At 43.7% G+C, this 21,222-nt stretch overlaps 1 protein-coding gene across 2 annotated transcripts; it reads left to right on the forward strand.

Moving 5' to 3' along the window:
- Window positions 1–405: 405 nt before the first annotated feature.
- LOC129867303 (caytaxin-like) lies at window positions 406–19,870 on the forward strand. 2 transcript variants are annotated; one of them, XM_055940617.1, is made up of 13 exons: window positions 406–1,056; window positions 6,439–6,528; window positions 10,271–10,329; window positions 11,720–11,971; window positions 12,139–12,312; window positions 13,016–13,118; window positions 13,385–13,516; window positions 13,895–13,981; window positions 14,114–14,212; window positions 14,565–14,600; window positions 16,294–16,377; window positions 16,919–16,983; window positions 17,502–19,870. In XM_055940617.1, coding segments are annotated over exons 1-12 (1,152 nt in total). In that variant the 5' UTR covers window positions 406–1,054; the 3' UTR covers window positions 16,953–16,983; window positions 17,502–19,870. The 2 variants fall into 2 exon arrangements, with proteins under 2 accessions (XP_055796592.1, XP_055796593.1); XM_055940618.1 differs by lacking the exons at window positions 406–1,056; window positions 6,439–6,528 and adding an exon at window positions 8,985–9,249.
- Window positions 19,871–21,222: the final 1,352 nt, after the last annotated feature.

Below are 21,222 nucleotides of genomic sequence, written 5' to 3' on the forward strand. Positions count from 1 at the left end.
CGTATAGGCCTATATAGCTTCTGAACATTTATAGTCTATTCTGTTTAAAATCTACAAGCTGTGCAGAGTCCATACTGATGCAACTAAACTAGTGGTGAACTAAGCGTGTATTAAGGGTCAGACAAGTGCCACATATAAGACCTTATGGTGTGTCCCACTGGCATTGAATGGCCGCCTGCCACCACCACTGCTGCCTAGGGCAGAATGCTCCATAGAGGGAAAGTCCACTACTGCAGCTGGGCATAAAAAGGGGAGAAGGAAGGACAAGAATGGGTGGAGCATAAGCAGCCGGGTGAGAAATGTGTGGATGAAAGGGGGATATGATTGGTGGAGAACTGAAGTGAGAGAGTGAGACTGAATAAGTGAGTGTATGGGGAGGTGATGTGTAGAGAGAGAGAGAGAGATGCTGTTGCCAGGGAACAGTCGGCGTAGAGGACCATTCACAGCAGCTCATGGAGTAAAAACACAAAGAGAGACTTGATATATTTGTGGTGTTTTTAGAATAAACAGGCAGATAGGAACAGGAGGAGTATCCCAGTATGGACTGGAATAAACCAACATGAGCAGAGACGATAGTACAGTATAACTGCTGAAGAGGAATTGGCACAGATGAAATAGCTATTATGGGATGGAGAGAGGAGGGATTATCACAAAAGGATTTAGATTATAAATAGAATTACATGGCAGAATAGACAACCAGAAACAGTCATAATGATACCAGCATTGATGCCTTCAATTTAAAGGGTTGAGTGGAACTCTAAAGGAGCCTGTCACTTCAGTCTTCACGGCCAGTCTCTTTCACATTCTCCTTCCCCAACAGAGGTGGCCAGGGGGGTTTAGGGAACAGAGCTGCCCCCTGTCTTCAGACACCTGCTGCTGCCTTGACACAGGGGATGTAGAGAGAGAGGGGGGCGCCTCACTAGACCCATGCATCAACCCTGGTCTGGAGGATTACAATTCCTAGCTGTCCAATCTTTACATCAGTGAGTAAGGTGGGTGGACGCACAGGGACGCACAGACGGACGGAAGAGATTCAAAGGATCTCTTATTGCCCATGTGAGTACTACAGCCGCTCAGACCAGATGCCCTTGCGTTCTTCCTCTACTCTCTTTATGACACACTCCTTGTACAATGTGTGTGTGTGTGTGTGTGTGTGTGTGTGTGTGTGTGTGTGTGTGTGTGTGTGTGTGTGTGTGTGTGTGTGTGTGTGTGTGTGTGTGTGTGTGTGTGTGTGTGTGTGTGTGTGTGTGTGTGTTTGTGGTAAATGTATAGTAGCTCATGAAAACTATTTTCTATTACATCAACTCAGTAGGATTAGATGATAAAGGAAGACTGTTTCCATTGTATTCTGCTCTTGCATTTTCCTTGCAGATGCATACTGCACACTGCTATAATTCCTCTTAATTTACTCAAATGCCTGGCAGAATACTGAATACCCGTCCTGCCTACAGGCATAGCCTCCATTTGTATGCCCTCCAGAAAAGTAGTACCATCATTTCATTGTCAGTGTCTTACCTTAAAGTATTAGGATCCTATAAATATCTGTGCATGGACATTATAGTGAGGGCACAAAACAATCCATAGTGTTTAATAAATGAAAGATGCGGGCAATTGATTATTTTGAGCACCTCTCATGCTAGTTTGTTTTTCTTCTTCCCTCCATCGTGATAACATGCCAGCTCTCTTTTCATTTGACAAATTATAGTTTGGATAGGATACTGTATTACTTCACTAGGCATAGACAGTTGGGTGTAGGAGGGTATGCAAATTATTCTGGCCACACAATAAGGCTCACGGTTGCACACTCAATCGAAGTGACATGTTTTGTGGGTTATGGCTGGGGTATTCTGCTATGCCCTTGGATATAAAGGACACTTCCCTATAGCCTCTGAGAGTGTGTATGGTGTAGATGTATACATTATATATATAGAGTCTGACCTACCTAACCACTAATCTTTGACAATTAATATGATTTTACAAAGACATTAGAAAAACATAGTACATCTTACAATTCATTTGAAAGTATTGCCGGACAACAACATGATGTAAACAATCATTGAAACATTGTTATGTGTGTAGAACATTGCCTTACAAATCGTAGTGTTATCTCCTTATTTATTTTTGCTGTATTTGTGTTGTGTGAATTCTCAGAGTAAGTGTTGCCACTTACCCACAGATCGGTTGTAACGGTCCTGACCTGTTTTATGTTGTTTTTGTATATTGTTTAGGTCAGGGCATGTGTTTTGGGTGGGCAGTCTATGTTATCTGTTTCTATGTTGGTTTTGGTTGCCTGGTATGGCTCTTAATTAGAGGCAGGTGTTTTGCGTTTTCCTCTAATTAAGAGTCATATTTAGGTAGGGTGTTCTCACTGTTTGTTTGTGGGTGATTGTCTCCTGTGTCTGTGTCGATGTTACACCATACGGGAATGTTTCGGTTTGTTCGTGCGTTTATGTAGTCTGTTCCTGTGTCAGCGTGCTTCGTGTATTTGTAAGTTCGTTTGTTCAGGTCTGTCTACATCGTTTTGTTATTTTGTTAGTTATATCAAGTATAGTTCGTTTTCGTCTTTGTCTGTTTTGTTTATTTAATAAATCATCATGTATTCACAACCCGCTGCGCCTTGGCTCGATCACTACTCCACCTCTTCTCAGGAAGAGAGAGAGGAACGCCGTTACAGAATCACCCACCAACAAAGAGCCAAGCAGCGGAGTAATTGGAGTAAGGGACAGGAAAAGAAGGAGCAATGGACATGGGACGATATATTGGACGGAAAGGGTTGCTACACATGGGAGGAGATCCTGGCTGGTAGGGATCGCCTCCCATGGGAACAGCTGGAGGCACTAAGGAGAGCAGAGGCTACCGGAGAGAGGAACCGGAGCTATGAGGGAACGCGTCTGGCACGGAAGCCCAAAAAGCCCGTAAGTAATTCCCAAAAATTTCTTGGGGGGGGGCTAAGAGGTAGTGGGCCAAGGGCAGGTAGGAGACCTGCGCCCACTTCCCAGGCTTACCGTGGAGAGCGGGAGTACGGGCAGGCGCCGTGTTACGCAGTAGAGCGCACGGTGTCTCCTGTACGAGTGCATAGCCCAGTGCGGGTTATTCCACCTCCCCGCACTGGTAGGGCTAGATTGGGTATTGAGCCAGGTGTCATGAGGCCGGCTCAACGCGTCTGGTCTCCAGTGCGTCTCCTCGGGCCGGCATACATGGCACCGGCCTTACGCATGGTTTCCCCGGTTCGCCTACATAGGCCGGTGCGGGTTATTCCACCTCCCCGGGAGCATTCAACCAGGTAAGGTTGGGCAGGCTCAATGCTCAAGAGTGCCAGTACGCCTCCACGGTCCGGTATTTCCGGCTACAGTGCCTACACTATGCACTAGGCTACCAGTGCGTCTCCTGAGCCCAGTTCCTCCTCCACGCACTCTCTCTGTAGTGTGTGTATCCAGTTCGGTGCCTCCAGTTCCGGCACCACGCACAAAGCCTCCTGTGCGTCTCCAGAGCCCTGAACACACTGTATCTTCTCCCCCTACTAATCCTGATGTGCTTGTCCTCAGCCCGGTGTCACCAGTGCCAGTACCTCGCATCAGGTATAGAGTGGGCTTTGAGAATACAGTGTGCCCTGTCCCTGCTCCCCGCACTAGTAGGAAGGTGCTTATCCTTAGCCCGGTGCCTCCAGTTCCGGCACCACGCACCAGGTCTACAGTGCGCCGTATCCGGCCAGAGCCATCCGTCTCCCCAGCGCCATCTGAGCCATCCGTCTCCCCAGCGCCATCTGAGCCATCCGTCTCCCCAGCGCCATCTGAGCCATCCGTCTCCCCAGCGCCATCTGAGCCATCCGTCTCCCCAGCGCCATCTGAGCCATCCGTCTCCCCAGCGCCTGCAAAGCCGCCCGTCTGCCATGAGCCTGCAAAGCCGCCCGTCTGCCATGAGCCTACAGAGCCGTCCGCCAGACAGGAGCCGCTAGAGCCGTCCGCCAGACAGGAGCCGCTAGAGCCGTCCGCCAGACAGGAGCCGCTAGAGCCGTCCGCCAGACAGGAGCCGCTAGAGCCGTCCGCCAGACAGGAGCCGCTAGAGCCGTCCGCCAGACAGGAGCCGCTAGAGCCGTCCGCCAGACAGGATCTGCCAGAGCCGTCCGCCAGACAGGATCTGCCAGAGCCGTCCGCCAGACAGGATCTGCCAGAGCCGTCCGCCAGACAGGATCTGCCAGAGCCGCCAACCAGACAGGATCTGCCAGAGCCGCCAGCGAGCCATGAGCAGCCAGAGCCGCCAGCGAGCCATGAGCGTCGAGAGCCGTCAGAGAGCCATGAGCGTCGAGAGCCGTCAGAGAGCCATGAGCGTCGAGAGCCGTCAGCCCGCCATGAGCGTCGAGAGCCGTCAGCCCGCCATGAGCGTCGAGAGCCGTCAGCCCGCCATGAGCGTCGAGAGCCGTCAGCCCGCCATGAGCGTCGAGAGCCGTCAGCCAGGATCTGCCAGAGTATATTGTCCCGGTGCTGCCCCTTGTCCCGGTGCTGCCCCTTGTCCCGGTGCTGCCCCTTGTCCCGGTGCTGCCCCTTGTCCCGGTGCTGCCCCTTATCCCGGTGCTGCCCCTTGTCCCGGTGCTGCCCCTTGTCCCGGTGCTGCCCCTTGTCCCGGTGCTGCCCCTTGTCCCGGTGCTGCCCCTTGTCCCGGTGCTGCCCCTTGTCCCGGTGCTGCCCCTTGTCCCGGTACTGCCCCTTGTCCCGGTGCTGCCCTTTGTCCCGGTGCTGCCCCTTCTCCTGGTGCTGGCCGTTTATTTAGGGGATGTGAGTTTTAGGGTGGTCATTGGGAGGGGAAGACAGAAACGGGGAGTGACTATGGTGGTGTGGGGACAGCGTCCAGAGCCGGAGCCACCACCGTGGTCAACTGCCCACCCAGACCCTCCCCTGGACTTTGTGCTGGTGCGCCCGGCGTTCGCACCTTGAGGGGGGGGTTCTGTAACGGTCCTGACCTGTTTTATGTTGTTTTTGTATATTGTTTAGGTCAGGGCATGTGTTTTGGGTGGGCAGTCTATGTTATCTGTTTCTATGTTGGTTTTGGTTGCCTGGTATGGGTCTTAATTAGAGGCAGGTGTTTTGCGTTCTCCTCTAATTAAGAGTCATATTTAGGTAGGGTGTTCTCACTGTTTGTTTGTGGGTGATTGTCTCCTGTGTCTGTGTCGATGTTACACCATACGGGAATGTTTCGGTTTGTTCGTGCGTTTATGTAGTCTGTTCCTGTGTCAGCGTGCTTCGTGTATTTGTAAGTTCGTTTGTTCAGGTCTGTCTACATCGTTTTGTTATTTTGTTAGTTATATCAAGTATAGTTCGTTTTCGTCTTTGTCTGTTTTGTTTATTTAATAAATCATCATGTATTCACAACCCGCTGCGCCTTGGCTCGATCACTACTCCACCTCTTCTCAGGAAGAGAGAGAGGAACGCAGTTACAGAGGTACTGTACTTAAGGGGCCCTCCGTCAGTGTATATGTTTCTATAAATATGTCCACAGCTGACCTAGGGAACTTACTGTATGTCACTCAGTACACCCCCAGTCAGGCTTTGTTGATTTTCCACATGAGTGAAGAGGTACAAAGAGAGGAGGACTTCAGTTCCATTAAACAACATCGGTCCCATTCTAATGCAATGAACCATACAACCTCAGCAGTAAATATACTGTGTATCTATCTGACTCTTAATAACATTACATTGCCTCTTTCTTATTCAACACCGTGGATGATGGTAATGAAAACTGAAACCTACGTTACACTTACAAATTTCCCTCAAAAACAGAATGTCAGTGATTACACTACGGTGCACTAACTAACATGATGTTAACACAGCTTGAGCTATCTGTAGGCAGTATTATTACGCTGCAGGCCTGTCACTGTCTATTTTAACTAGTGGCAGACAGACAGGATAAACCTGAACACATCAAAAAAGGTGGCAACTGGGCTGAGGATTAGTAGCTGAGGAGGAGGGATTCAGAGTTGATTTCTCCTGGACTCTTGGATTCCACCTAGGAAATTCCTTCATTGTGATTGACTTTGAGTGAAGCTGCAAGGGGACCTGAGTCACATGTTCCTCACATGCTACATAGGGGGATAAACGCCCCGTGGCCTAGATTAAGCCACTCAATTGAAATGATAAATACTGATAAATGAAATATAAATCCTAATAACTGTACCATTGTTCCTTTTGTACAAACTCATTCTCTGTCTTATCATGGAGGAATTATAAGGGGCTTATTGAAGTTGCCACCTGCACAATACCTGAGGATTGGTTTGATTTGGTTTGAGGTAATTTGATTATATAATAATAGTAGTGATGGTGATCAGTGATCACTATAATTGTGATGTTGCACTTTTCCAAAACTCAAAGCGCTCAATTGTAACAAGTGATTGATTGATTATTGTTGGTTAGTTAATTATGCATGGTCTGTCGCTGTGTGCCGCAGGCCCCTCTCCTCCCCTCCATGGAATGAGGCGACTGTAAGAATGGATAACATGGAGTACAAAGACGAGTGGCAGGATGATGATTTTCCCAGGTGGGTGTCAGACGACTTTGATAATGCTGTAGTTTACAGGGTACTTATTACTGTGTATCAAGTATTGTAATAACTCACCGTTACATTGTACTTACAGCAGTAATCCAACAGTATGTACAGTATACGTAGCCTAAAGTGTAACCGCAAGGATGACAATTAAGCAATAAGGCCTGAGGGGGTGTGGTATATGGCCAATATACCACGGCTAAGGGCTGTTCTTAGAAATGACGCAACGCGGAGTGCCTGGAAACAGCCCTTGGCCATGGTATATTGGCCATATACCACAAACCCGAGGTGCCTTATTGCTATTTGTTGTCATGGCATTGTTCGATACTTGTTTCTGATTGGCTTGAAGCGCATTCTAGAGCATGCATTATTTCCCTATAATGCACGGCATATTTGCACGCCTGAATTCAATGGCTATAGTTCATTCTTACATGTTACATGTTACATGTATTTGAGCTGCCATTGAAAGCAAAAGTTGAATTGAAAACATTATTTGCATTGTAGATTTTCATAATGGCAAGCTAGGACTGATGGTTTGGTTAGCTAAACTAGCAAGTTTATTTGTTTGGTTACCACGGCAACTACTGTAGCTATCTAGTAAACTTGCTAGCTACAGTACTTCAGGGATGTTGAACACATTTCCACTGGCAAGTGATAACATTTCTAGTGGCAAATATGTTCAATTATAGCTACAGTATAAAAGGGACAATCAACTCGGGGCGCTATGTGTTCTCTGGAAAATAATGCACACCGTGGAAGGTCGGGGAACACACCTTCCACGTAGTTCATTATTTTCCATAGAACACATAGCCCCTCGTTGATGATCCCTTACATAATCTGGTTACCAAGGTAATTAGAACAGTAAACAAGTAATTTTGTGTCAGCTAATCAGCATTCAGGGCTCAAACGCCCCGGTTTATAATTAAGCAATAAGGCCCGAGGGGTTGTGTAAGACGCCAATATACCACTGCTAAGGGTTGTTCTTAGGGACGACGCAACGCAGAGTGCCTGGACACAGCCCTTAGCCGTGGTACTGTATATTGGCCATATATCACAAACCCCCGAGGTGCCTTATTGCTATTATAAACTTGTTACCAATGTAATTAGAGCAGTAAAAATAACTGTTTTGTCATACCCGTGGTATAGGGTCTGATATACCACGGCTGTCAGCCAATCAGCATTCAGGGCTCGAACCACCCAGTTTATAATTTTTGCAAGAATAATCATACCGTAAAAAATAACACTTTAGAATGTTACTGTGTGTGTTTTTTTTTAACACCTGGGCATCGGTACTGAGGAGATGTGATGGGTGGATGGCATTTCATCACAACTGGTAGATGACAATGACTCATGTTTGCAGAGATGTTTGTTGTTGAATTACTATAATCAGCTTCAGCAAAATGTGCTTGAGGATTTCCCAGTGGGCTAGCCCCTTGCAGCTGGTCTAAATATAGACTTGGATACCCAGCAGATACCCCATCTACTGAAATCAACCTTCTCTGAAATTACAATAGCTATATGACAATAGTATGTGCCTTAAACATTCACAAACACTGCATTGATAAAGATTAATTGGCCTCCAATAACTGAATAACTGAATTACAAAGAGAACTTGATTTAGGAAGGTTATATCTCCCTTTAATGTCACTATGAGGTGCACGGAGATCAGATACTTGCTCTGTAGGAGCGAGAGTGAAAGAGAGAGAGAGCGAGAGAGAGAGCATCCTGACACCAGGCAGCTTCCTTTCGCTCTCCATCTGCAGCCTGGTCACATAGACTAGACGTAATATAGTAAAAGTAAATCCGGGACACACAAATTAGTTTGATATGTTACAATTGGTATGTTACATAAGACAGAAGGTTACTGAAAGCAAAATCAAAAGTAGGGTTTTTGTTTGGGGTGGATGGGTAGACGTATAAAGCAAACGTCTAGCAACGCAAAGGTTGAGTGTTCGAATCTAATCACGGACAACTTGAGCATTTTAGCTAATTAGCAACTTTGCAACTACTTACTAATTTTTTGCTACTTTGCAACTACTTAGTGTGTTAGCTAACCTTCCCCAAACCCTAACCTTAACCATTTAATCTAACTCATAACCCTAACCTTAACCAGTAACCCTAATCCCTAGGCTAGCTAACGTTAGCCACCTAGCTACCATTAGTATTAGTCATCTAGCCACCTAACTAATGTTAGCCACAACAACTTGGATATCGTAATATATAATAACTTTTGCAAATTCATAACATATTGTATGAATTGCAATTCAGAAAATTTTGTATGAATTGCAATTCATAGCATATCAAACGAAAGGAATGATGGACATCCACAAATGAATACATACAGTACCATAAGAAAGTAACATATCATACTAATTGGAGTTTCCCGCGTTTTTACTATGTTGCGTCTACCCCTGAGTCCAGGTTGCCATCTGAGGGAGTGGAGGCAGGGAGCATGTGCAGCTCTCATTAAATGGCAGTGGGCTATGTCGTGTGATGCAGCCAGGAGTCAAAAACACAGCATCACCAGGAAAATGGTGGCAAGTCAGCTTTAGGGAAGAGGAGGAAGAGAAAAGCAGCAGCTCTGAAGGATGATGTGCCTGAGGCTCACTATAATCGACTGAGATAAGGGAATGCATAATATTATAGGATCTAGGGTTGTGAAGTCAATTAATTGCCTGGATCATCTTTGAAATCATCCTTCTCCTTTTTCATAAGGTAAGCTCTTATGATATGATATTTCAGCCCTAGGCATTTTAGGAGAAGAATATGGCCTGACTGCTTGACATTTTGGATTATAATACCCTTTGTTAGATATCAATCCTTTTTAATTTCTTCTTCATGGGTTTCATTTTATGTAGGAAAATGGTTATTGAGCAATGGAAGCTTGTCAGTAGTGATAGCAGTAGTCTGTCTTCAGGGATGCTAGGTCGGACACCATGCAGAGTAACGGATGCTCTTGTCATTTGTTATTGCCAGTCATGTTGTTTTGGCAACACTCTGTTATGGACTTTCTGTTCACCCTGGGATGTTAAGATGAAAGGATATCTTAGGCTTCTGCAGCAAAGTGGAACTGTATACCTTATATTTCCTCTGTGCCTCTTGGTATTTAGTTGAAGTTGTTGTTGTTGTTGTTGTTTCCCCCTGTATTATACCCTTGATTCCCCTCTTCCTTCTCGTCCTCATTGTTTGACATTACAATAGGTGACAAGGGAAATTACACCTCGTGTTAAGGGGTAACCTAACAGTGTGTCTGCCTCCCTGTACAGAGAATAGGGGGTTTTGACATACCACCGCCTCTCCCTCCCTCCTCTCAACATGGCAGTGCTATAATCTAAAGAGCTCCCTGGGGAGATGCTAATAACCATCCAGCCTCTCTCTCTGTGCTCCCTTTGTGGTGCTGAGCCAGATCACTGACAACCCCACTGACATGATTCAAACCAAATCAAATCAAAGTTTATTTGTCACGTGCACCGAATACAACAGGTGTAGACTTTACAGTGAAATGTTTACTTACCAAGTGCAAAAAATGTATTAGGTGAACAATAGGTTGCTGGCATATGTTAATTTTGCACCATCTGCAATGATGTGATACTGTACTAGTGTGCTTCCAGGACTATTTGGGGTTTGGTTTATTTGAATAAAGTCTGACTGGCTGGCTTTAGGGTTCGGTCATGTCTTGCTATTGTGTGTGGCTGTGGCTCTGACAGAATGCTGTGCCTCTGTGTTGATTTTTCAGACCACTTCCTGAGGACGGTGACATGGAGTCTTCCTGTGGTCTCACCGATGACAAAGCCTGTGAGTAACTTTAAAAGACTATGTGACTGGCATTAAGGACCTCAATTAATTTTCACTACATGGCCAAAAGTATGTAGACACCTGCTCGTCGAACATCTTATTCCAAAATCATGGGCATTAATATGGAGGTCCCCCCTTTGTTGCTATAACAGCCTCCACTCTTCTGGGAAGGCTTTCCACTAGATGTTGGAACATTGCTGCGGGGACTTACTTCCATTCAGCCACAAGAGCATTAGTGAGGTTGGGCACTGATGTTGGGCGATTAGGCCTGGCTCGCAGTCTGCGTTCCAATTAATCCCAAAGGTGTTCAATGTGGTTGAGGTCAGGGCTCTGTGCAGGCCAGTCAAGTTCTTCCACATCGATCTCAACAAACCATTTCTGTATCTACCTCGGTTTGTGCACGGGGGCATTGTCATGCTGAAACAGGAAAGGGCCTTCCCCAAACTGTTGCCACAAAGTTGGAAGTACAGAATCGTCTAGAAGGTCATTGTATGCTCTAGTGTTAAGATTTCCCTTCACTGGAGTTAAGGGGCCTAGCCCGAACCATGCAAAACAGCCCCAGACCATTAATTCTCCTCCACCAAACTTTACAGTTGGCACTATGCATTGGGGCAGGTAGCGTACTCCTGGCATCCACCAAACCCAGATTCGTCCGTCGAACTGACAGATTTGTATTTGTATTTATTATGGATCCCCATTAGCTGCTGCCAAAGCAAAATTAAGGCAGTTGTTGACGCTAAGTGAGTGTTGCAACCGAGGACAGACAATTTTTATGCACTACGCGCTTCAGCACACGGCGCTCCTGTTCTGTGATATTGTGTGGCCTACCACTACCACTGAGCCATTCTTGCTCCTAGACATTTCCACTTACAGTTGACCAGGGCAGCTCTAGCAGGGCAGAAATGTGAAGAACTGACATGTTGGAAAGGTGGCCTCCTATGACAGTGCCATGTTGAAAGTCAGTGAGCTCTTCAGTAAGGCCATTCTACTGCCAATGTTTGTTTATGGACATTCCATAGCTGTGTGCTCGATTTTATACATCTGTCAGCAACGGGTGTGGCTGAAATAGCCGAATCCACTAATTTTAAGGGGTGTCCACATACTTTTCTGTATACAGTGTAAGTAACTTCAGCAGTATTACTTTATGAATAACAGGGCATTATCCAATTGTCATATTTTGCTGATGATTGTTATATTGTTAAAAAGGCCACTAAATATATTGTTAAAAAAAGATATATATTATTTTATGACAATAAGCCTTGCCTCACACACTGATGCTTTAAAACCCTTTTTTCACATGCTAATTCATAAACCCTGCAACTGTGAATTCAATTGGACGTTATGTGTGTACACTACCAGTTACTAATGAGTCTCACCTCCTCTGCCGCAGCTCCCCCCAACTCTCTGAATGTTAGTGCAAGTGGAGGTGGCGGAGGTGGAGTAGTGTCCACCCATCGCAAGCGCCGTACGTTAGTGGCCCCGGATATCAACCTCTCCCTGGACCACAGTGAGGGTTCCCTGCTGTCTGACGACTTCCTGGATACGCCCGACGACCTGGACATCAACGTCGACGACATCGACACCCCCGACGACAACGACTCTCTGGAGTTCATCACCAATGGCAATGAGCTGGAGTGGGAAGGTGAGTAGGGCTCATGGGGCATGGATTAATGGTAGCCTTGGTACCAGCCTGCAGAGAAATACAAATGTGGATGACATAAAATAAATACATTTTGTCTCACTCATACAAATACATTAGCTTCACATTGTAGCATAAACACCTTTCAACCTTCCACTATGTATGTCCAGATGATACGCCGGTGGCCATCGCCAAAGCGGGGCCTGGTGACGGAGAGGAGGAAGACTGTGCTGATGGGACGGGGGGTAACGGGCGCCTGTGGAGGACCGTGATCATCGGGGAGCAGGAGCACCGTATCGACATGCAGGTCATCAGGCCGTATCTCCGCGTCATCACCCATGGGGGTCAGTATCCAGCCAACAGCATCCAGACAACAGCATCCAGCCAGAGCCATAGATACTGTATACATATTTTAATTTATTTTATTTTATTCAACCTTTATTTAACCAGGTAGGCCATTTACAACTGCGACCTGGCCAAGATAAAGCAAAGCAGTGCGACACAAACAACAACACAGAGTTACACATGGAATAAACAAACATACAGTCAAAAACGCAATAGAAAAGTATATATACAGTGTGTGCAAATGAGGTAAGATAAGGGAGGTAAGGCAAAAAATAGGCCATAGTGGCTAAATAATTACAATTTAGCAATTGAACACTGGAGTGATAGATGTGCAGAAGATGAATGTGCAAGTAGAGATACTGGGGTGCAAAGGAGCAAAAAAAATTAACAGTATGGGAGGAGGTAGTTGGATGGGCTATTTACAGATGGGCTATGTACAGGTGCAGTGATCTGTGAGCTGCTCTGACAGCTGGTGCTTAAAGTTAGAAAGGTAGATATGAGTCTCCAGCTTCAGTGATTTTTGAAATTCGATTCGACATAGCATTTCGACACTCATTAACATTTAATTGTCATGGAACTTTCTCTGCCAACATGGTAACAAGTATTAAATCTCAAACTGAGTTTACATCTGTAAATGGCTGTGCATCCAACATAGTGACACAAACGGGATGAACCAAAACAGGCTCTACCTTCCTCCTGCAGGTTACTATGGTGAGGGTCTGAATGCCATCATAGTGTTCTCAGCCTGCTACCTGCCTGACAGCAGCTGTGCAGATTACCACTACATCATGGAGAACCTCTTCCTGTGAGTAACTGTGTTATTAAAAATATGATGAGGCACCCATCAGAAAGCTTTGCTATGTAGTGACATATTAAACTAGGTTATCATGCACAACATGCTATCATAAAAAAAAACATTCTTCAGAGAGAGCATGTCATACATCATGTAGGAATGTTGGATTGAACATTTACGCTGCCAGAAAATATAACCTGATTGAGATTTCGTTAGTGCTTGCAATGGCAGCAATAAAATTAACCTCAATATTTTTCCCTTCCACATTGCCATCTCAGGTATGTGGTTAGCAGTCTAGAAATGCTGGTGGCTGAGGACTATTTGATCATCTACATGAATGGAGCCACACCGCGGGGCAAGATGCCAGGCATAGGATGGCTAAAGAAATGCTATCAGATGATTGATAGGAGGTAAGGATATTTATATTTTATACTAACTACTGAACAACAGCTTGTTTAATGCGATTGTTCATGCTGTTGACATAGGATGGACGTGCATGACATAAATATCAACTGAGTTTAAGAAAAGTTAATGGAGCTACTGGCAGTCAATGGGAAAGGGATTCACTCATACTAAGCTATATTTCCTTATTTCAACTGCCGGCAGGTAACCTAGCGTTTAAGAGCGTTGGGCCAGTAAACGAAAGGATGCTGGTTCAAATCCCTGAGCCGACTAGGTGAAAAATCTGTCGATGTGCCCTTGAGCAAGACACTGTACCATAATTGCTCTGGATAAGAGCGTCTGCTAAATTACTAAACTGTAACTGCTTATTTCTGTTGTCTCTGTAGGCTCAGGAAGAACCTGAAGTCTCTGGTCATTGCCCACCCCACCTGGTTCATCCGCACTGTGCTGGCCATATCCAGGCCCTTCATTAGGTGACCACACAACACAACGACACATTAATAACACAGTTATATTATGTATATCGTCACAGTGACTGACAATTTATAGTTGTACACAAAACATCAATATAACTTGTTGTTGTTGTATCCTGTTGTTATTTGCAGTGTGAAGTTTATGAATAAGATCCAGTATGTACACAGTCTGGATGAGCTGGCAGAGATAGTCCCCATGGAACATGTGCAGGTCCCAGAATGTGTAATGCAGTAAGTATCATCAACCATCATGGGGAGTAACTGAGCTGAAGACTTGGCTCCCACCATCATTCACTGACTCTCAGGGATTTACAATTTTGCTGGAGTAGACTAATAAATTATGTAAACTTGCAAGCAAATAATTATTCCTTCAGTGAAAAGACATGGATGCCTGGCAGAGACTTTGAGGCAGTAAAGAAGTCATAGAAGAAGACATTTAAATATCAAAGTTTTTCAAATGGGAATTGATATGTTAATTATGTTATTCTCAGCCAAGGAATACATTTAAGATAGGATCTGTATTCCAACTTGAAAAGGACTTAGATAGGAATAGGAATTGTATGATTTGTCTTTCTTTTTACAGATTTGAGGAGGAGAGGATCAAGGCTCGGAGAGAAAGGTAAAATACATTTACATCTGATTTACACTACCGTTCAAAAGTTTGGCGTCACTTAGAAATGTCCTTGTTTTTGAAAGAAAAGCAATTTTTTTGTCCATTAAAATAACATCAAATTGATCAGAAATACAGTGTAAACATTGTTAATGTTGTAAATGACTATTGTAGCTGGAAATGGCAGATTTTTTATGGAATATCTACGTAGGCGTACAGAGGCCCATCATCAACAACCATCACTCCTGTGTTCCAATGGCACGTTGTGTTAGCTAATCCAAGTCTATCATTTTAAAAGGCGAATTGATCATTAGAAAACCCTTTCGCAATTATGTTAGCACAGCTGAAAACTTTTGTGCTATTTAAAGAAGCAATAAAACTGGCCTTCTTTAGACTAGTTGAGTATCTGGAGCATCAGCATTTGTGGGTTCGATTACAGGCTCAAAATGTCCAGAAACAAAGACCTTTCTTCTGAAACTCGTCAATCTATTCTTGTTCTGAGAAATGAAGGCTATTCCATGCGAGTAATTGCCAAGAAACTGAAGATCTCATACAACGCTGTGTACTACTCCCTTCACAGAACAGTGCAAACTGTCTCTAACCAGAATAGAAAGAGGAGTGGGAGGCCCCGGTGCACAACTGAGCAAGAGGACAAGAACATTAGAATGTCTAGTTTGAGAAACAGACGCCTCACAAGTCCTCAACTGCCAACTTCATTAAATAGTACCCCCAAAACACCAGTCTCAACGTCAACAGTGAAGATGTGACTCCGGGATGCTGGCCGGTCTGAGATATATTTTTTTCTTTGCAAATTTTCTTAGAAGGCCAGCATCCCGGAGTCGCCTCTTCACTGTTGACGTTGAGACTGGTGTTTAATCAACAAATTAGGCACATTTGGGCAGTCTTGATACAACAATTTGAACAGAAATGCAATGGTTCATTGGATCAAAACTTTGCATATACACTGATGCCATCTAGTGACCAAAATCTAAATTGCACCAGGGCTGGAATAATACATTATGGCCTTTCTCATGCATTTCAAAGATGATGGTACAAAAAAAATACAAAATAACGGTTGCTTATTTCTTTGTATTATCATTTACCAGATCTATTGTGTTATATTCTACAACATTCCTTTCACATTTCCCTAAACTTCAAAGTATTTCCTTTCAAATGGTACCAAGAATATGCATAACCTTGCTTCAGGGCCTGAGCTACAGGGAGTTAGATTTGTCATTTTATGCAAAAATTGAAAAAAAGGGGCTTATCCTTAAGAGGTTTTAACACTAATCAGTACAACAGTTTTCAGCTGTGCTAACATAATTGCAAAAGTGTTTTCTAATGATCAATTAGCCTTTTCAAATTATAAACTTGGATTAGCTAACACAACGTGCCATTGGAACACAGGAGTGATGGTTGCTGATAATGGGCCTCTGTACGTCTATGTAGATATTCCATAGAAAAGCTGCTGTTTCCAGCTACAATAGTCATTTACAATATTAACAATGTCTACACTGTATTTCTGATCAATTTGCTGATACTTTAATGGACATTTTTGTAGGGGAAAATCATGTCTGACATGTCAAAGTGTAAATTACAAACATCAGAAGCCTATTTAAACCTCAAACTACAAGTTTTAAATTTCCTCCAGGGTGATCAAATGAAGATCCTACATCTGTATTGTGTCCCTCTGCCTGTACAGGATGGAGCAGGAACAGCGGCAGCAGGAGCAGCAACATCAGCAGCAGGCAAACCCACAGGAGTCTTCTTCAGCCAAGGCAGAGAGGTAGGGAGTAGACAGTTGCACTACAATGGCCTGTGTGTGATAGCCGAATTAAGCAATAAGGGACGAGGGGGTGTGGTATATGGCCAATATACCACGGCTAAAGGCTGTTCTTATGCACGCCGCAAAGTGGAGTGCCAGGACACAACCCTTAGCCGTGTTATATTGGCCATATACCACAAACCTCTGAGTGGCCTTATTGCTACTATAAACTGGTTACCAATGTAATTAGAGCAGTAAATATAAAGGTTTTGCCATACCCGTGGTATATGTTCTGATATACCACGGCTGTCAGCCAATCAGCATTCAGTGCTCGAACCACCCAGTTTATAATATCGTATAGACCAGGGATCTTTAATTCTCTCTTCAGCCTGGATACCCAGTAACTCTCCAGGACCAAGGTTGGAGATCCCTGGTATAGACCAAGCAGTAGTCAACATGTCCATATGGTCAAGCAATATTTCCTGTCACTAGCAATATAGAAGGGAATGATGGGGAAACAATGTTACAGAGACATGTTTATTCATACTCATGTCATTTGCAGGCCCAAGTCAATGATCGCAGAGCAAGGAATCTGAAAAGGACCTCTTCCTCTATGTTCAACTCATGGTAAGTACACAACACTCCACTGCTCTTCTCATAGGGACCACAAGGTGGCACTGCATTCATAAATACACTGTACGCTGTGCATATGGTATCCACTGGCAGCCTTTGGCAGGAGCCAGGCCCATAGAGATCCTATTAAATTAGTTATAAAATATAATTCTGTGGTCGTTAAACCACTTAAACAGATGTTAACCACCAGCACCATTTGAACGTCTACTGTTACGTAATGTCCACCTGCTCAGTTTTTTAAGAATCAGACCCTGTCAGTCCGCAATGCTATTACAACCAGGTCTAATGAGTGGACGTGTGAAGAGTGTGTGTGTCTCACTGTGTCATCATGGGACTTTCAGGGGTTAAGGGGTCATGCATGTTGCAGCCCCACTCGTTTTTCAATAAGGCCAAATGTATTGAATGAACTGCTCAGTGAATCTAGTCTGCCATGTTGAAAAGTGTGTTCTTGTACAAGTTGTTTAAATCATTAGCCTCCTTCTTAATGACAGTGTCTTTTTTAATCTGTGCAGTTGTTAAAAGAAGTTTGGAGCATGAAAACAATGTTTTGTAAGAAGCAAGAGGAAGGCCAACCAGTCTAAGAATACTTCCTAATTTATCAATATCAAGCTGAAGAAAGAATAATGATTTTTCCATCGTGATGTGAACCGACCTGACCCCCAGCACACACACATACACACACACTCCTCTGAAGATCTTAGGTTGCGACTGATTCCATCAGGACATTCCAAGGAAGGAAAGTCCCGACAGGTACTCTCGCTGTCACAAAGACTGTACAACTGCATATGTTAAATTTTACGACCGCTTGAAGCATTTACTTTTGAACCCCCAAGTTCCCACCATGAGTTTTGTATCCATTTCAAATATAGATACCAGTGTGACAGTGAAATTCCTTTGCATTAGTCAAGATGTAAGGAAAACGTACAAGAATATTGAAGAAAATGTTCCACAGGACATGTAAGAAAACAGGAATATTGTAGAACCTTTTCCACAGGACATATTGTAACTGGTGTAAGCTGTCAGTAGCAGGCAGGCAGGTAATCAGACCTGTTTGATGTGTTAGAGGCTCTTGCGGGGACCATGGTAGACTAGACTTGAGGATGTAGTGTTTGCTGAGAGGAGGATATGATCAAAGAGGAGAAGAAGAGGGAAGAGAGAGTCAAGCAATGCTTCTCAGAGAGCTCAGCAATGGTGTATGCTGTGGCATAATAAACAATCTTTCACCCATTAGCGCAATGCTACTCCTTGTGTAGACCAGAAGGCTTTGCGAGACATCAGATGCCTTCACCTTTGCTTTGTTTTTGCCTCATAATGTCTCCTAAAACAGGCCTTATTTTTAATCTGCTGTGTTGCATGAATCATTTTCATGCCATTGTTCCATATTCCTAGATTGATCTGGGGATCATTCAGTGCCCAACCTACCCATGTACCTTACAGTTTACAATTGGCTCATTCATCCCCCTCTCCCCTGTAACTATTCCCCAGGTCGTTGCTGCAAATGAGAACGTGTTCTCAGTCAACTTACCTGGTAAAATAACGGTAAAATAAAAATAAAAAACATTCTGATGTGCCGCACAAATTCTGTCTGTACATGAATATGAAGGCACACTGAAAGTAAGACCAACAAGACATTTGCTGTTTTTGACTGTAATCAAGAGGACAGCATTTAGTTTAAATGACTTTAGTCATTCATGTTGTGATTTAATCACATAAGTTTTCCATTGTGCTTTGTTTTTGGTACAGTCAAAGCATGTCAACATGTTGCCAGCCTGTAATGTCCCTTCAGATGTCCAATAAGATAATAGACTAGCTGTAAATCTTCTATTGGATACTCACCTAATGGATGGTAAAGGGGAGGTAGTGTTAGAGTTTTTATTTTTGTAAGAATTACATACATTATGTTTTGCCAGTGTAATGTAAGTGTTGTTTTGCACTATTGAATTTGATTGTCATTAAATGGTTAGCATAGAATCTATCTGTGTATATTTGGGGACAGGTTGGCTTCCTAATACTGTATGTAACTCAAGATAGATTTTTGTGTGCTATCGACATTTTTGTGCATTTAGTATGTACAATTTCATGTATTTTTGGTTACCTGTCTAGGCATGCACATCTATAGCAAGTATGATGAGGAGAAATGTCTAGATGTTTCTGAAAAGCCATCCAACTTCAAAATGTTACTGTACCTTGATTCATGTAAAATTGAAGTTAGACATTTTCTGTGGACAGGTATTTTGCAGATGATCATGGGCTGGACTAGAGGTTACCGATATTCAAAGGACAGAGTAAGAAAATGTCTTCAGAAAAGTTTACGAAACATTCCGAACACTGGAACGTTTATTTTGCCTTTGAAATACCTATCCCACCAAAAGGTAGGCCTAAACAAGGCACATAACTGCAGGAGTTCTTCTGTAGTCTCCCAATGTTGCTGGGGATAGTGCCCTTTTCTAAGGAATGTCAGTTCTTCTGAGTGCCTATCTATCTTTCAACCAAATTCTACACAGAAAACTATGATGTGGAATGTAAAAATATATTCTCTTAACACTTAGTTGACTACTGGGACTTTTTCCAAGTCATTGGTAGAAAACTGATTTTGTTGACAGTAGTGTATTTTGTTTTGGTAAATGTTCTCCATGGAAAGAAACCCCTGAGCATCCAAAAAAGGATATGAATCATATTTTCAGTCTTTAAAAGCACAATATGTTATTACACTGAATGATTTGAAAGAGATCAGTGGGTAATTTGCCTGCTAGCATACTGTATCTAGCTTTTTTATTTTTATGCAAAGCTTAAAATGGGGATCAAAGATTAGCCTTGTTCTTTAGATTGTGATGGTAAATTCTTCCATGTAAATAAAAAAATGAACTGTTCCACCCAACAATCTCTCTGTGACCTGTATTCTTCAATTTTTAATTGACACATTGCTGTAATGCATATCTTTCACACATTCAGAATGTATGGATAGCTTTCACTTGAATCAAACTTGTTGAGAAAATTACAGTTACATTTGCATTACCATAAAATTAAGGGTGTCCAGGCGTTCACTGAGTTAACTTGAAGCCATGTTGGACTTCCCGAACAGGTGCTTGTTGGGGTTCAAATTAAGCTATTAATACACAGTCGTGACACACACGTCCACTCTGACGAGTATCACATGAGCCTCCCGGCTCTGTTAAAAAACTAAACAGCAGTTATCAGCTCAGCTGTATTAGTGACAGAGGCAGAGTTGGTCACTGGTCAGTCACACACATGGATCTAAATTAAGAATGGCCTTCAGCAAATGACATAGGACAATGTAATTGGCTGCACTATCAAAACAATTGCAGTCATGTATGACTCGCAACACAAATACTGTATCTGTTTACTCATAGTAGTGTGAGAACTATTGTGGTGTTTTGAACTAATGCATATGCAATGGCCTTGATAGGCTATCATATGTGGAGAATGGAATACAGATTTTTTTTCTACATGAAAGACTGGTACAATACATTATGTTCTGAATGTTTTGATTTACAGTGCCAGTCAAATGTTTGGACTTCTACTCATTCTACTCAAATACCAAGGTGGCTTAGCAGTTCAGACGTATTTTTCCGTGTTGTCGTGTCGTGTCCTGTATATATATATATTTACACCTTTTCTTCACATATCTTTTATTTATTTTATTATCCAAGAACTCAACTACAAAAGCTTTCCTGCAAAAGCTTTCCTGCAACCCGCTTCACCAATTACAATAAGTACTATTTACCTCAATCAAATCCATCGTGGAAGATAGCCAGGGGCTAATTCAGAAGCTAGCCTGAAAGCTAACCAGAGCTACTCCGATAGCTAGCCAGAAGCTAATCTGTAGCTGCCCCGAAATTAGCCGGTTTGCTGGCTAGCGTTGGTGTTTCAGCTGCCCACGTTTTGCGGTCATCAGCTATTCCTTTAGCTCGATAATCTACCGGCACTTTTGTGCAACGCGACTCGGACCGGAGCATTCCGGGACTTTTTTTCTCTCAGTTTCCCCGGATTCCAACCGCAGCCTCTGGACACTTGCACCTTGATTTCGCAGCTAGCTAGCTGCATACCGTGTGACTATTGGCTTACGTCGACCCCGGAGCTAACTCAAATCATGCTGGAGCTAGCCAGCTGAGGAGTTCCATCACCATCCGGACCCGTTTCTTTGTTGCTGCTGCAGATACGGAACCCCACCGGGCCTTCACGACTGACTGCCGACGTTATCTGCCCGAGGGA

This window comes from Salvelinus fontinalis, chromosome 12 (genome assembly GCF_029448725.1).
Source record: "Salvelinus fontinalis isolate EN_2023a chromosome 12, ASM2944872v1, whole genome shotgun sequence".
Lineage (NCBI taxonomy): Eukaryota > Metazoa > Chordata > Actinopteri > Salmoniformes > Salmonidae > Salvelinus > Salvelinus fontinalis.

Excerpts from the sequence above, each read along its gene's own strand:
- LOC129867303 (XM_055940617.1), top strand. Across the intron at positions 11,972-12,138 it reads CAATGAGCTGGAGTGGGAAG|ATGATACGCCGGTGGCCATC; the intron begins GTGAGTAGGGCT and ends ATGTATGTCCAG. Across the intron at positions 16,378-16,918 it reads TCTTCAGCCAAGGCAGAGAG|GCCCAAGTCAATGATCGCAG; the intron begins GTAGGGAGTAGA and ends TGTCATTTGCAG.